The sequence below is a fragment of the Topomyia yanbarensis genome, chromosome 2, assembly GCF_030247195.1.
Source record: "Topomyia yanbarensis strain Yona2022 chromosome 2, ASM3024719v1, whole genome shotgun sequence".
Lineage (NCBI taxonomy): Eukaryota > Metazoa > Arthropoda > Insecta > Diptera > Culicidae > Topomyia > Topomyia yanbarensis.
This window is the reverse complement of record NC_080671.1, coordinates 371,138,223-371,155,659: the sequence shown is the minus strand read 5'-3', so window position 1 is coordinate 371,155,659 and position 17,437 is coordinate 371,138,223. Positions and strand designations below refer to the sequence as shown.

The following is a 17,437-nucleotide window of genomic DNA, read 5'->3' as shown; positions in this document are numbered from 1 at the left end:
GAATGAAAGACATTTCCATAATGTTATATTGTACGAACCAGCTATTAAATCATAGTTTGGAGAAATGAGAAAGGCACAATTGCACCTCTAGGTGGATTAAAACAGGTTTTTAAATATATTTTCTATTATCATTCCTGCGGTTTTCATTTATTCTACGAAGTTATTTCAATCATCAAAATACACAATTTTTTAACGCATAATTTTTCTTATCTCGACTATTTTCGAAGATATTTGAAATTTTTTTAAAAATGATAGTTCTTTCAAATCATCTATAACTCTACTGGAGACAACGAGAGACAAATGAACTCTATTTCATTTCATAGTGTTGATGTAGCATTTCTAATTGCAATTAGAGCTGGATGCCCGCTTTTCCCGTTCAAAAGCTTTAAAAACTTTGCTAATTTTATCAAAAATTACCCAATAACTTCTAAGTCGAAAGAGATTGACCGATGATGTCTTCTGATATGTATCTTGATAAGATAAACAACTTTCTTGAACATGCTGAAGCTTTATTTACGATATTTAAGTTATGTTGAATAAAAGCTTCTAAGGGGGCATTCACAAACAACGGTCAATAACTTCGAGTGTACTATAAACAGAGATTTTTGGTCTTCAGTAAAGAACAAGTTCTTTGACATTTCTGAGTACTTTATTTTGTTTTTCATACTTTGAAAAAAATTGTAGCAAATATCTCACTTCAAAGGGGGATTAGTCACTATAACTATGTCGTCAAAATAAAGGTTCTGGATCATCATAAAACATTCCAGAAGATATAATTGCTACACGTAGTTGAAATTTTTTTCGCGCGTTTTTGGCGAAAAAAACACTGTGCAATGTCACATGTCCAGAAAAGCTTTCTTCGTTACGCCTTAAGGCAGCTTCCACGAAGGCATCCGTACAATCTACCTGATTACGAAATCCGATGCCTAATCATAAACCTTCAACAATTGGTTTCTCGACGAATCATCTGCCAACGACCACTAGTATTTGATTTATCCATTAGCAACATAAAATGCTCAAGGTAGTTGCAAGAATTGCGCACCAGTGTTCCTAGTTGTCCGCTTCGCAACTACATCTTTCTTTTCGTGTCTTTACACCAGACGGCCTACGGTTACAACCAACCACTCAGTTAATGTGTCATAGCATTCAACATTACATATTTTGCCTTTGACTTCACAAAATCTATTTTTTAGTTTAGAATTAGGGATTTAAGTTAGACTAGGAGTAATCTGTATGATACAAATATCATCCATAGTTTTGAAATGATGCCGAAATTCAGTCAGATTTCCGTTGAAACATGTCCTAATGATGATGAGAAATGATGACTAGTTTTGCTTGTAACCAATACCTGGGTTCGTCGTCCTTAGTTGTAAACCGCTTGCCAAATCAGAAGTTTAAAAAAAATGTTACCATAAACGCAACTTCTTCAATCAATCTACCGACCGTTTTCTTCTCAAAATAGTGCATTCAGAATAAGATTGTTGTTTGCTTTATTTGTTTTGGTCAATGATCATGAAAACCCATTTTCCATAAACGCAATCTCACTTAATAGACGAAGGTTACTGAAATTAACATTCTTTCGTCTATTTATTCTATCTATGAAAAACCGGGGGAGAATTAGCAATGATTTTTGCCAAACTAAAACAATAAACCATTTAAACGTTATTAGCTGTTTCGTATCGATCGCTGCTTGCTTACAGCTTGGCATGTATAATATTCCATGGAACAGCAAATGTGACGATGGTATGCCACCACAGATTACGTGCTAATTTGATACCTGTTGTTATATTTGAAATTCAGAGTCTTAGCACAGTTCTCGAACGCAATGCAATTAGTATGAAACTAAAAATAACAGAATTGTGTTTTACACAACCTATCTTATCTCACAATTACCCAAGCGAAACGGAAAAGTGATGGGTTAAAAAGTTCCACTAACGGTAAAAACGTGCCGCTATTGCTTGATGGAAACTATCAAAATAACTAGCACACGAACATCGTTAATTCGAGCTTTCTCTTCCCTAACCACTCGGTTCTAGCGCTGCCTGAAGCTATTGAAAAGAGAAAATCCTGTCCTCGGCTTTCTTTGGCTTCTTTAGCTGGGTCCTCATTAAACTTGTAAGGTACGTACGTTTCCGTACATGCAGATTCAGCATGTTCGGTCCCTTTTTTGTCCCCCGTACGGTACTGTTCTGTACTGAAACTACTATTCCCAGTCTAGTGGACGCTGTGATGAGAGCTGATATAGGCACAGATCCACTCCGGTAATCACACAACAGTATTCCTCACCACACATAAATAGGGAAAGAAAGCACACAAAGACCCCAGCATCATTAGCATCGCCACTCCAGCTCGGTGTACGGGTCGAACAGGGCTGGTTATTTCTTCCCGAGCTTCAATTGCCCCGCTCAACGACATCATGTACCCGAACGAACGAACAACGAGTAGGAAGTAGCAGCCACTGAACACACAACGGGAATCCTCATTTAAATTAAAGCACCCATTAACCGCAAACTAACTGTTGTTGTATTCCCAACTTCGGTTTACTGTCTTCTGGACTGGCAGTCAGTGCTCAAACAAGTATTATTTTTTTATGTATTTGAAAACACTACCGGCGTCCGGGCATCTCGACATTAGGCACCCAGTCGCAAGTCACCCCTTCTGAGCTAACGACGATCATCTTGACGAATGAGAGGACACGAGCAAACTACTCCCAAGTACTCGCAGAGAATGAGTGAAGTGTACACTCCCCATTTTCGTTTGAGAGGGAACATCTGTTCACTGGTGGATCGCGTCTCATCACACACACACACGGTTGATTCGCACAAATTGATGAAACGAGAACAGCGGTTTTCCATGCGGGTTCTTTCGGAATGATTGAGTTTGAGATGGTAGCTTCCAAGACCATATATAAAGTGGTTGCGGTTTTTTGTTTGTGTGGTCAAATCAAATCAATTCAGCTACAGAAGAGAGTCAGTCTTCCGAAATGAGCAATCTTCAAACACCAATGTACATATTATGATTGTTGGTAAGCGCGTTCACCGTAAACCATCTATGTACAACAGATACCACCGAATGCAAATGCATGCTGGAGAACGCAATGGCTCCATCGCCGTGGGACTAGAATCCTGTTTGAGGCTGACGCTCAATGATGCACTTAGTAGGGCAGGTAAACAGGTTTTGCGCATTTCTTGGCGTTCGCTTCGGTATGGGAAAACCATCGGAATTTGGACAGTTTAAATAGAAATAAGCATCAGATTAAGTTGTATAACATACGTTTGAATATAGAGGTTCGCTGGGGCAGAATCGTAATTTAGAGCAATTATCAGAAAGAAGTATGCACTACTAACAATTCAAACAAGCTTTTATGAGGAAATGCGGTTTAATTTCACGATCTTATCTATTCGTCAGATCAAACGGGAGAGAAATTTCATTTCTTTTTTAATTACTTTTCAATCGCCTTTAGGTGAATCAAATAATGACGAATTGTACTAGAGTCGATAGCTTGCTCCTAGACTCTTCGGAACACGAATGCAAAAAACTACCCAAAATGGAGTTCTTTTGACTCAAGATTTCGGATCGTTCAAAACGGTTAATTTGGATAAACCGCGTGTAGGTAGTTTCCATTTAACCACGGCAAAAACCATAACTCAACAGGGTTTTGTATTCTCAACCTTGGGATAGTATACTCAAATTTAAGTTAACCTCAAATAAAGTATGTTACTGACAGAGGCACCCGAGTGTCAATATACGAGTTCATTTGAAGATTACATTGAAGCCCTTGTTAATTTAAGTCCTTATATTCATCCTATTAATTGGAATTTGTAACAGCGTCTAAAATTTCTGTGCAATGCTTTAGTTCAAAAGGTAAGACGAATTTTACCTTCCTTCGATTAAAATTTTCGTTCTACTCAAAAACAAATATTTCACATTTGTACGCTTTTAGTTTCATGTATTGTTTTTGAAACAAAGCAATTTAAACGATTTAAATGTTAACTGATTTTGAATGAAATAAAGAAATTGTTCCGGATTAACACTTATCAGAAATTGGTATCGCGACATTCCAACACTTTCAATCCATCGTGTATCTACCAACAAATCAAGTTTCAACCGACTGGTCCTCTTTGGACCACAGTTTCATTACACGGAATCATTCAAGAGGGTTGTTTACCTTCCTTGCGTGTTCTTATTTACTCCCGCTTGATCAAGACTATAGACCTCAAAAGAAAACCCGGAGAGAAAGACGCACGACTACGTCACGCACCACTTTTTTGCGACTCCACATCTCCGATCACCTGGAACGAGAAAAAGGTGGAGAGCACTCTTGCCGATGTGCGATGAACCGGTGTATCACCACAACATCCTACGCTCTCTTGAGTTCTTCATTGTGGCCTTACTTATCGAAGAATTTGCGTTTGTGACGACGACGACGCCTGGAGCACAGACCAGCGCGCGATCGCTCGCTAAGAAGAATACCGTTACTTTGACCGATTATATAACGGTCGTGTGTACAAATTATGCTTCCTTTCTTCTCTCGCATTCTCGTTCGCGTACTCGCGGCATCTTGCTGGTTGGGGATGCCATCGGATCGGCCCTTTCTGTTGGTGTCGTTTGTGTGCCATCTCCCGGATTCCCGCAACCTTTTCTGCTTCTGCTTTCGTCGCGTGTTCGTCGTGTTGCGCGGTTTTGCTTTTGCTTTGACTTTCTTCTCACTACTGAGCGTGATCCAATTTCTCAGCTCGGCAGTACATACGAAGTGAAAGAGCGCGACGAAAAATACACGTAGCAATAAAGGAGGTCAAACCATGTTCTGCTCGTTTGGTTTGATTGGAATCAATAAGGAATATATTTGGGGCGGAAGTGGATACAGAATTTGATAGCTCAAATAGCCGGATCAAGGGATGGAATTACTCTTTTCCCGGTGAAGTTGGGTAGGATTAATAATTAATTTAGGTTACGAATAAGCTATTCAAATTGGGTTTATACGAAGCGGCTGGGCGGGGCTATTTCAATGGTAAAGCTCAGAACTACTATTCCAATAAACATATTTATTTGAAATGAATTATCAAATTGAAATATCAGCGCTGATCTCACTGTTATTTCAACCTATGCCCGCACCGGTTAACATAAATGCACAGATTGTACAGTTTAAAAAAACAATGCAAAGAACAGTTATTCCACATGCAGCAGGCGTGAACAAGATGACTGAAAATAGGCGTATGCCAGGTTTTGCTGAAATTTGTGTATTACAAGAATACCTGAAGACTTTTCTTTACTATTTTTGGATTGTTTTATCGTCAGATTATACGACAATTACAAATTATAGGAAAAGATTTTGGATTTCTTAAATTCATAGGAAGTTTAACAAAATTGCAAAAATGTGAAGCCTCTCTCTGTAGAACCTTTGATTTTCCTAATACTATATTTTTGTGATTCATAACCGAATATTTCTAACTCATATAGTTCTGGGGAATACATAGAAAAGTTTGTGTTGGTTCCAGCTAATAAACCAATGACGATCCTCGAAATTAAATTAGTCTAGGGATCAAATTAACACAACAATCCATTATGACCGATTTTAACACACACTATGTCACACTATGAAATCTATGTATTTCAGACGCCAACCATTAATAATGTTTTAGTTGATATACTGTTAGGTTGTATAACAATTTTAGCTCTTGTTTTTTTCCAACTGAGCCTGCAGAGCAGTGTTTTTCAACCGGGGGTGAATTCAATCCCAGGGGTAAATTAGATTATTCTAAGATGGGTGAATTATGCGGGATAAATTTTAACTGACGAGGAGAATCCGAATTAATTTATTAAATTTTAACTTGTTATCCTAACATTTCCGTTGGTTTTTATATATTGTTTCAGTATGTCAAGAATTAAGATGATTACTGAGAGTGCTAAGGAACACGTTTTCTGTGTTTACTTTCTCTTTCGATAATTATGGCGTTATCTTAAAACTTTCCAACATTGTTTCAATACATATCGAAAGACTAATATTTCTTCCAACATAGTATGCTAAGACTTAAGGGGCAAACGTAAAAGCGGCCGAGTTATTGACGGAGGAGAAAGTAAACAAAGAGAAACTCTTATTTGCACTTAGGCTCTTTTCACGTGTTTATCTTGAATTATGGTTTATATCCAATTGAAGATCTTTATTTTCTGACAGGGTAATGATACACACATTATGATTCATTAATCAAAATTAAAACTTTTATTTTGATTCTTTATTTATGCTTGATTATTTAAAAGTTTTGCTTTCAACCTAACAATAGGCGTTATTTAGTTGATAAGAGTGAAACACTCTCTCTTTTACCAATATTTTTTTCAGTGTGTGGTAAGCAATTTTTAGAAAGGGGTACATCATGGGTATCAATATTCGTAAAGGGTTCAAAACCACTGCTGTAGAGATTGGTTCTCGGACGGGCTCTCTGTCTGAATCACTCACTACAGTGGCAGATGAGACGGGAAAATTCACCCACCAAAACACCGCTTAAGAGCTATTGCATCGGGCCGTGATTCTGATTGTGGTATTGAAAGTACGGTACAGATGTGGAGGCGTAGGGATTTCACGATCGACTAGGACCGAGCGTTTATTTGCTAGTGCTTGAGACCGCGTTGATCAGATTATAAGTGCTATAGCGTTCACCAAATCATCAGGGCGTTTTTTTAATTTCGAAACACAAACAGGGTGTATTTGTGCGTGGATAATCATGTTCGACTTTGTGTATCATCGCAAAGGGCTTGAGCGTTTGTATGTTAATGCGTTCAATCGCGTGGGAGGCGTGTTCTGTATGTAACTTTGTGTGTATAAATTCGATTTTATAACCGAGTGACCATTCGCATATTCATGTGTGTTCTTGAATATTCGCGCGGACCGCGAGTTTGCAATTTAGTATTGTGTGTGTGGCTCAGATGTTAAAACTGAAGTTATGGATCCTGTGCACTGAAATTTCAGTTATTTCCGTTAGAATTTCGTCTAACGGAAATAACTGAAATCTTGTCGAGTTGAAATGTTCAGATGAATTATTTTACAACATTTACACAATCCACAAGAGCCCCAGTTCAACAGCAATTTTTACTTCAGGTGATCGAACAACATAGAAAAAAGCATCCTCTAAAATCATAGTGCGTATTGAACTGAATAATATTCAATGCATTCCTCTGACATATCAACTCGACATCAGTTGATTCAGTCTGCAACTTTACTTCCATTGATATAAAGTCAATGCAGAGGGATACAGTATGTTTCGTTTCATGCATAGGACATTGTGCAAATGTTTTAAAATAATTCATCTGAACATTTCAACTCGACAAGATTTCAGTAATTTCAGTTAGAATTTCTATATGTTGAAGCCTCCCCCCTCCCTCTCCCCTCACTAGACCCTATTGCGAAACTACCTACGCCCATGAAATTGAGCTAAGGCTTTTGAATAATTCATCCAAACATACCAATGTAGTAAATCTAAAGCATATGATGTTATTTTGGTATGCTATATGAAACATCATTGGTACACCCGCAGTGTTGACAAAAAAAAAGATTTTTGGCAATTAAATCGATCTATCGAACTTTGAACAGCTATAACTTGTTGTAGAGACATTCTAGCACCATGCATCCTTCGGCAAAGTTGTTCAGCATATCCTGAACTACACTTCTATCTAATTTCTGGTATACCTCAGGAAGAATTGTAGTCTGTAAAATCGAAAATGCAAAAAAGTAGGTTTTCCCATACTAATTTCCATACAAATTTCAAAGGCAATGCGCTACGCCGGGTCAAATCCAATCGACCCCAAATTTTGCACAGTTGTTCGCGGCCCCAAATGAATCCAAAAAAGTGCTGTGCTCGGTTGATTAGGTTATGATTACGTTTTTTCCATATAACAATGCCCCACCCTAGTGGGTATATCCGTTTATTCACGTTGAATGTTCGAGAGAACCGCAAATTTGAGTGTATGGTTCAGATCTAAAAGGGATGTTCACCATATCACCGCTATATCTGGTATCCGGCGTTGGCGCTCTGAAACTTCTAGTATATACGAGTTTGTTTGAGACCCAAATCGAAGGCATAGACCTAGACTGCTAGGACCAAAAGTATAGGCTTCCGGACGTGACCGTTTCATATTTGCGTAGGAACGGGCGTTGGTATAATCGCGCTTGAGACGGCGTTTTTTAAATCCGGAAGTGCTAACATATTAACTTCATCACCTAAGCGTTTCTATGTTTTTGAGATCACGGACGTTCGCGATTACGCATGCGTCACTAGATTTGTATTATCGCGAAGGACACGAGCCTTTCTATATTAACGTTTTTAATAACTGAGGCATTTTGATGTCGCGTATGCTAGCGTGCATTCGTTCATATAACCGTGTAGCCGTCATGCCGATGCTTAATTTTGAGTATGAGGTTCAAAGGAAGGAAGAAAGTGAGCACCCCTATCTCACCGGAGTCTACAAATATGGCGCCCTTGCAGTCTAGTATACACTAAGTTCCGAATTTTAGAATGGGAGCTCCATGACGAATATGTTTCATGATCGCTAGCAAATGTTTGTATAACGAGATGAGACCCCATTTATGAGCTCGTAAGTTCTACGACGTTGATTTAATCGCCAGGGCTTTTCTATGTTTGTGAGGTTATGGGAGTATGTATTAGAGTGACAGGAAAAAAGACCCCTATCGGCCCACCCCTGAGTCGATTCCTAGTCCCACCAGGAGTACTTGTTCCAAATTTGAAGCGTATGTATGAGATTTTTCGACAATTTACATGGAGAAAACCCACTAACTCGCCTTTTTGCCGCTGGGTGCCACTGTATGCATCGTATTATCACTGTAAGTGAAAATAAGAAAGATAATTTAATTGTCTACAACTTTGTCGAAGTCTACTAGTCAATCCGGCTTTGTTAAAAAAAATTATTAAACTTTTAACGAAGTGATGTCTGAGTCAGTTTTCCATAGAGCCTAGCAGTGCATGGTTGTGTATCAGTACTCGATTCCCACGAACTTAACATTTTTGTGAAATAACCGCTAGATTTAGCTCAATAGTATGTTCAGAAGAGTTGTAGTAAAAAATACGAGTCATGTTTTGGTTAGAAAATTTTAGTGCAAGTACTCCTGGTGGGACTAGTAATCGAATCAGGGGTGGGCCGATTGAGTTTTCAAAAATTCATGATTTTTCTGGCCAGTCTAGTATGTATGCGTGAATGATCGCGTTTGCGACCGGGTTTGTGTTATCCCATAGGTTCGAGCGTTTGTATGTTAATGTTGGAAGTTTTTAAATCGCGTGGGCATTTGTATTGCATTTCCTTTGAATATTCACGTGCTCTTTTGCATGTTACCGAAGAAAGAAATAACAAAAGAAGAAAAAAATACACACCACACCAGCTCCGTTGGGAACAGTTCGTGAATCACGACGACCCTAACCCATGTAGAGTTTGGTAGATTTTTACCAAATTCATTCTTCAGTTCACATTAGATGTCGTCAATAGAGTGGCTCGAAAATGACATTTTTCAGCACAGCACTTTTTGAGTTCCATTTGTGGTCCCAAATGCCTGTGCAAAGTTTGGGAGCGGTCGGTTGCTTCACGGTGTTGACTACGCCCCGTCAACAACTACCGCTTCGTTACCCCCACTAAATGTTGCGCCACTGCACGCCGCACCCGACCTGATGAAAGGATCGGGAGCAACCTGAAGGACGTAAATATAAACAAATCGCCATCGTAAATCTACTCTATACTATATTCTACTGCTATATAAAAATCAAAAGTGAACTAAACTATTGCCTAAATTGAATTTCTGCGTTAAAATTATAAATCTACTACTATTGCTAGTGCTATTGTTCAATCTACTTAGTGAATAACCTAGTAAATAGCAACATAAGCTAGACGAAAACAGTGAAGTAGTGATCATAACCGCGTTCATTTGACTAAAAGCTATTATTGGCATAGGTCAGTGTAAGCATTGAGGGTACGATCGTTCGGAATAGACAGTGTTGCCAGAGAATTTTAGCCGAAGCTAGATCGCTAAAAGTATGTAGAAAAGTTGTTGAATTATTGAACACTGAATTAGAAATTACATTTTGCAGGAATTTTATAATTGCATTCTACCACGGAATAAATTGTTTTATTTAGATCCAGCTTCGTTGTCTCCGCAACAGTTTATAAAATTCTTTTAAATGTCGAAGAAATCGTCAAGGTCTGTACCCAACATGCAGGTTCCAGCACCCGGGCATACAGGAGGAGCCGGAAGTAATTTCGTTGCACTGACGGCGGCGAGAAATGTGGCCAGCATGCCCACTGGTTATTTCCTCCGCCCTCCTAGCGTCGGAAGACAGGTAAATGTTGACGTTGCCAATAATATTCAATCCCGAGGATACGGGCAAATCAATGCAGTCAATGTCGGACAGCGTAACATTGGTTCGGCGAATAGTGTTAGGCGAAATCCGTTACGCGAAACTCGAAGAGTTCGGGAATATCAGTGCCAGTTGTGTCAAGAGCGTGATAATGAAGAAATGGTGCAGTGTGATGGCTGCGATAAGTGGTTTCACTTTGTATGTGTGCAGGTTACGGAGGACATCGCTAACGTCAGTTGGGTTTGCCCGTTCTGCAAGACCACATTCGTCCCCCCCACCAGTTCCACCAAGCGAAAGACCGAACAGCATCAAAACCATCCAACGGGAAACAGGACGCCATCGGTTGGATCCAAGAGCAAGGTTGGATCTGCTCGAAGTGAAACAAGGCGGTTGAGGGAACTCGAACTTCGAAGGCTCGAGGAAGAGTTCGAAATGGAGAAGCGGTTTCTTGAACAAAGGTACAAGGTTCTAAAGGAATACGGTAGCGAATCATCGTCAGTGGCGGAGATCAATGAATCAGACCACGCGGCGAAAGTAGAGGAGTGGTTAGCTGAAACGGAACGTGCCGGCGAAGCTGAAGATTCCGGATTAGATGCAGAGGAGGCAAATGGGCACATACCGAACGTCTCGGATAAGCTCGAGGAGCACCAAGCTCTGGATGTCGTCCAGCAGATTCGGAATCCATCAACTATTCATACCAAGCAGCGTGATGCGCGCTCCCAGGTATGTCTTCAGGCGCAGTTGGCACAACAGCAAGACCAAGTGGTTCAGCCGTTCGTATCTCCATCGGCACAAGATGCACAGCAGCACCAGGGCCTTATGTACCAGCTTCGATTGACTTCAACTCGTTCTGGTCCATTTGCCCATCAGCAACGTAACAGCAGAGCGACGGTCATGCCTCCTTCAATCCCAGAAGCTTCCTTCCAGCAGCCAACACGAGAGCTGCCAGCTCTAGAGTTCGCCCAAATGAGCATCCACGCCCGACCGATGTTTCCAGCGGAATTAGGCGATGGCTTCCCGCAACATGCGTCGCATCATTCTTCACGGAATCGACCTCAGACAAATCCAAGGCCGGCGTTCATCTCTTCGACGATGTCCGGTATCCGGATAGGTCACAATACCGCAACTCGTACTCAGCCGCAAATTGATAGCCAAGCGACGGATATACCTTCTGCAATTCCAGCAGCATACTTCCACCAGCCAGCACGAGAGCTGCCAGCTCTCCAGTTCGCCCAAATGAACGTTCAAGCTAGACCGTCATGCCCAGCGGAATTTGGTGATGGCTTCTCGCATCGACCACAGACCATGAATCCAAGACCGGCGTTCATCCCTTCGACGAATCCCGGTATCCAGACCATGAATCCAAGACCGGCGTTCATCCCCTCGACGAATCCCGGTATCCAGACGGGGCACAATACCTTCATTCCAGGTCAGCAATCAACACCGATACGACCTGATCACTCGCAACAAGGTGAAGTAGCGACGATCCCCTACGAGACAGTGTGCGTTCTCAACCGAAGTCAGATTGCGGCGCGTCAGGCGGTTTCAAGAGATCTGCCCGAGTTTGACGGTACATTGGAGGACTGGCCGCTATTCTACGCCATGTTTAACTCGTCTACGCAGATGTGCGGATTCACAAACGAGGAGAACATGTTAAGACTGCGGAAGTGCCTGAAAGGAAAGGCATTGGATGCTGTTAGATGCGAGTTACTTCACCCGTCGAATGTAGCGGATATACTGTCTACACTTAAGATGCTCTTTGGACGATCAGAAGCGATCATTCTATCCATCGTTAAAAGAATCAGAAGTCTTCCATCACCGAACATGGAGAAGCTCGAAACGGTAGTCAATTTTGCATTGACAGTGAAGAACATGATCGCGACGGTCCGAGCGTGTGAAGTTGAAGATTTTATTTTCAACGCGTCTCTCCGGTATGAGCTAGTGGAACGTCTGCCGGCATCCCTGAAGCTGGACTGGGCGAGAATTGCTCGTGGTATCCCAAACCCAAATCTTGCCGACTTCAGTGCATGGTTATATACCGTAGCGGAAGATGCTAGCACGGTGATGCCTACTTCAGGTCATGATCAGCGAAGTCGAAATGTCAAGAAGGACGGGTACCTAAATTTTCATTCCGAATCGGACTCAAGCGACGCGAAACCATCTGAGTTACTCAGTGAACCAATACGGGTTGTAACAGATCCCGAGAAAAACCTGTGTGTGGTGTGCAAGGGCAACTGTTCGACGGTTTCACGGTGTAACAGATTTGAGGGTTTCAGCTACGATTCGAAGTGGGCAACAGTTAAGGAATGCAAGCTATGCCGAAAGTGTCTTCGCAAACACAACGGCTCCTGCAAACAGCAAAAACAATGCGGCATAAATGGGTGCATATACTTGCACCATCCTTTACTCCACAATCAGAATAGCCACCAGGATAAGGCGTCAACATCAAAGCTACCGATGTTTCCTTCTGAACCGAAACACCCGGAACAAAGTTGTAATCTGCATCAAGGACAGTCGGCAGTATTATTTCGCATTCTCCCTGTCATACTGTATGGACCGGAGAAGGAGGTGAAGACTTATGCATTTATCGACGATGGATCCGAGCTAACTTTGATGGAACAAAGCCTGGCAGAAGAGCTTGGTGTCGAAGGACCTAGAAAGCCCCTGTGCTTGAAGTGGACGGGTGGTACGCGGAAGGTAGAGAATAAATCGCAGCAGGTGAATCTACGAATCTCTGGGGCAAGAAGCTCGACGAAGTATGAACTTTCAGGGATTAACACGATCTCCTCTCTACAAATACGACCGCAAACATTGCTAACTTCTGTTCTACAGGAGAAATACGCGCATCTGTCTGGGCTTCCACTTGAGGACTACCACGACGTCAGTCCACGAATTCTAATTGGCTTGGACCATGCCAATCTCGGGTACGGAATGAAGAGTCGCGAAGGTGATCGAAACGAACCGATCGCGGTGAAGACTCGTTTGGGATGGACGGTTTACGGTAACTGCACCGGGAAGGAAGAAATCGGTAATCACGTGAACTTCCACGGCGTCCAAAGGTGCGACTGTACACAGGAGTATGATGATGGCCTGCACAGAATAATGAAATCATACTTTGCGTTGGATAGCATGGGAGTTATCAAACCGAACAAACTTCTCCTCTCTCAGGAAGATCAGCGTGCCCATACGTTGTTAGAGTCCCTCACTCGTTCAACAAATAAGCACTACGAGTGTGGTTTACTCTGGAAATACGATCACGTCCGACTTCCGGACAGCGAAGCGATGGCTTTTAGGCGATGGAAGTGTCTAGAAACCCGATTGAGCAAGGATCAAATATTAGCAGACTATCTTGAGACGAAGATCCAGGAACACGTCAGTAAGGGCTACGTAAGGAAGTTGACTCCAGAAGAACTACAAGTACGTCATGCACGAATCTGGTACCTTCCTATCTTCGTAGTTGCTAACCCGAACAAACCGGGTAAGTTTCGTCTGGTGTGGGATGCCGCAGCAACCGCTTTCGGCGTTTCCCTAAATTCAGTCCTGTTGAAGGGTCCAGACCAGCTGACTTCGCTTCTTTCAGTACTGATTCGCTTCCGTGAGTTCAAGGTAGCAGTGAGCGGTGACATCAAAGAGATGTTTCACCAAGTTCGAATGCGAGACGAAGATCAGCACTGCCAACGTTTCTTTTGGAAAAATAGCAATGAGTCTGAGCCGAGCGTGTACGTCGTTCAGGTAATGACCTTCGGGGCATGTTGCTCGCCAAGTACTGCGCAACATGTAAAGAACACCAACGCAAAACGATTCGAGCAAGAGTACCCAGAAGCAGTGGACGCTATCATCAAGCAGCATTACGTTGATGACATGCTCGTAAGCACGGAGACGGAAGAAGAGGCAGTGAAACTGGCTCAGAATGTGAAAAAGATCCACGAGCAAGCAGGATTTGAAATACGCAACTGGATATCTAACTCTGGTACGGTAATAGCGACATTGAAGGAGGTAACGGCGAAGGAGAAAAATCTTAACATCGGCGACGAAACTACAACAGAAAAGGTGCTCGGAATGTGGTGGAACACTTCAACCGATTGCTTCACATACAAAGTTTCGTCTCGCTATGATCAAGTTTTGCTATCAGGTTGTCGTCGACCAACGAAACGTGAAGTTCTACGCACACTGATGATGATATATGACCCTTTGGGGTTGATTGCACATCTATTAATGTTCCTGAAGGTTCTTCTTCAGGAAATTTGGAGAACATCAGTCGGCTGGGATGACCAAATCGAAGACGCACAGTTCGAGAAGTGGCTGACATGGCTCGCGGTCTTTCCGAAGATGGGACTGGTGGAAGTTCCACGATGTTACCGGACATTGACAACGGTAAGGGCTAAAGCAGAGATGCACACGTTCGTGGATGCAAGCGAGAACGGCTTTGCAGCGGTCGTATATCTAAGATTCCAAGAACGGGATGCTATCGAATGCTCATTAGTAGGAGCAAAAACTAGAGTAGCACCCCTTAAATTCTTGTCCATCCCAAAGTCCGAACTTCAAGCAGCTCTACTCGGCGTTCGATTAGCGGATACAATACTGGCCTCTCTTTCTATCAAGATCAGCAAGCGATACTTTTGGACAGATTCCAAAGATGTATTATGCTGGTTGAGATCCGACCATCGCCGATATAGCCAGTTTGTAGCATTCCGCGTCAGTGAAATCTTGGAGTCGACCGACGTTAATGATTGGCGATGGATTCCGACGAAACTGAACGTCGCCGATGAAGGAACAAAGTGGACCCGAGTTCCCGATTTATCAACGGCCAGTCGTTGGTTTCGTGGTCCAGAATTGCTTCGACAAGACGGAGACGCCTGGCCCGAAATCCCTAATCTCGGAAAACCGACGACAACAGAGCTTCGTCCGCATCTACTTCTTCATGCACCAACGGTGGACCCGGTCGTTAATCCGCAAAAATGCTCCAAATGGGTTCCACTCCTACGTCGCGTAGCATTCATATTCAGATATATCGGTAACTTGCAGCGATCTTCGAGACGAGAACGATGTTTTGCTGGACCGCTGACACAGGAAGAACTGACTAAAGCGGAAAACTATTTGTACCGCCAAGCACAGTCAGAGAATTACGCCGATGAGATCGCAACGTTGACTGAGAGTTACTTCTCGAAAGGAGAGCAAAAAAAGATAATCAGAAATAACCTGCTCTTTCGCGGCGCCTTCCTGGACGAAAACGGTGTTGCTCGCGTCCGGGGTCGAACAAAGGCATGTTTATTCATTGATCGTGATGCTGCTGAACCCATTATTCTTCCTCGGAAACACCACATCACCCAACTGATCATCGCCGACACACACGAGCGCTTCAACCATCAAAACCACGAGACAATCGTCAACGAAGTCTTGCAGCGCTACCGTATTCCTCGGCTGAAAGCAACGTATCATGCAATCCGGAGAAACTGTCAACGATGCAAAAATGATCGAGCGAAACCACAACCTCCAGCGATGGCTGACCTTCCGCAGTCACGTTTGGCTGCATTTAGCCGCCCGTTTACCTACATGGGGGTGGATTATTTCGGTCCAATACTGGTCCTGGTAGGACGACATTCGGAAAAACGGTGGGGGGTTCTCGCCACCTGTCTAACTACTCGCGCCATTCACTTGCAGATAGCTTACACACTGACTACCGACTCTTGTATTATGGCAATTCGAAATGTCATGGCTAGGAGGGGTGTCCCAGCAGTCATCTACAGCGATCGGGGAACTAATTTCCAGTCTACAAGCAAGCTGCTCAAGGCAGCAATCCAGCAGCTCGATCACGACAGACTGGCAAGCGAGTTTACATCAAGCCGCACTCAGTGGGCTTTCAACCCACCGGTTTCACCACATATGGGAGGAGCATGGGAACGGTTGATACGTAGTGTGAAGTCTAACTTGGCTAAGCTTCAGCCCAGTAGGCTACCCACCGACGAAGTGCTGCAAAATGCCTTGATCGAAGTCGAGAACGTCGTGAACTCAAGACCACTGACTAGCATTCCCATAGATGACGATGAATCGCCCGTCCTAACACCTAACCATTTCTTACTAGGATCAGCAAACGGTTTGAGGTCGTGGGTTCCCTTCGACGACAGCCATGTGTACAGAAAGAACTGTTGGATCCAGTCACAGGTCATGGCAGACAGGTTCTGGAAGCAATGGGTCCACGACTATCTGCCTACGATCACACGAAGAACCAAGTGGTTCACTCCGTCGAAGCCTATTACGGTCGGTGACGTCGTAATAATCGTTGACTCAAAGTTCGAACGAAACTGCTGGCCTAAAGGTAGAGTTATTGCTACGCAACAGGCTCCCGACGGACAGGTACGGCGGGCCACCGTACAAACAGCATCTGGTGGAATCTACGAACGCCCTGCAGTATCGTTAGCGGTACTCGACGTTGGCGTTATAGCGAATACGCTTCCAGATGATCCTTCGCGCATTCTGGGGGGAGTGTTGACTACGCCCCGTCAACAACTACCGCTTCGTTACCCCCACTAAATGTTGCGCCACTGCACGCCGCACCCGACCTGATGAAAGGATCGGGAGCAACCTGAAGGACGTAAATATAAACAAATCGCCATCGTAAATCTACTCTATACTATATTCTACTGCTATATAAAAATCAAAAGTGAACTAAACTATTGCCTAAATTGAATTTCTGCGTTAAAATTATAAATCTACTACTATTGCTAGTGCTATTGTTCAATCTACTTAGTGAATAACCTAGTAAATAGCAACATAAGCTAGACGAAAACAGTGAAGTAGTGATCATAACCGCGTTCATTTGACTAAAAGCTATTATTGGCATAGGTCAGTGTAAGCATTGAGGGTACGATCGTTCGGAATAGACAGTGTTGCCAGAGAATTTTAGCCGAAGCTAGATCGCTAAAAGTATGTAGAAAAGTTGTTGAATTATTGAACACTGAATTAGAAATTACATTTTGCAGGAATTTTATAATTGCATTCTACCACGGAATAAATTGTTTTATTTAGATCCAGCTTCGTTGTCTCCGCAACAACGGGTTTGCGCATTGCGTTTAAAGTTTGATGGG

At 42.7% G+C, this 17,437-nt stretch overlaps 2 protein-coding genes across 6 annotated transcripts in view; one reads left to right on the top strand and one right to left on the bottom strand.

The window, feature by feature from the left end:
• Positions 1-17,437, bottom strand: part of LOC131684512 (maternal protein pumilio) — a 389,632-nt gene that overhangs the window by 107,392 nt on the left and 264,803 nt on the right. The gene's annotated exons all lie outside the window — the stretch shown is intronic.
• Positions 14,584-17,399, top strand: LOC131684513 (uncharacterized). Its single transcript, XM_058967464.1, has 2 exons — positions 14,584-17,276; positions 17,333-17,399. The coding sequence occupies exon 1, from the start codon at positions 14,682-14,684 to the stop codon at positions 16,881-16,883; it is 2,202 nt and encodes a 733-aa protein (XP_058823447.1). The 5' UTR covers positions 14,584-14,681; the 3' UTR covers positions 16,884-17,276; positions 17,333-17,399.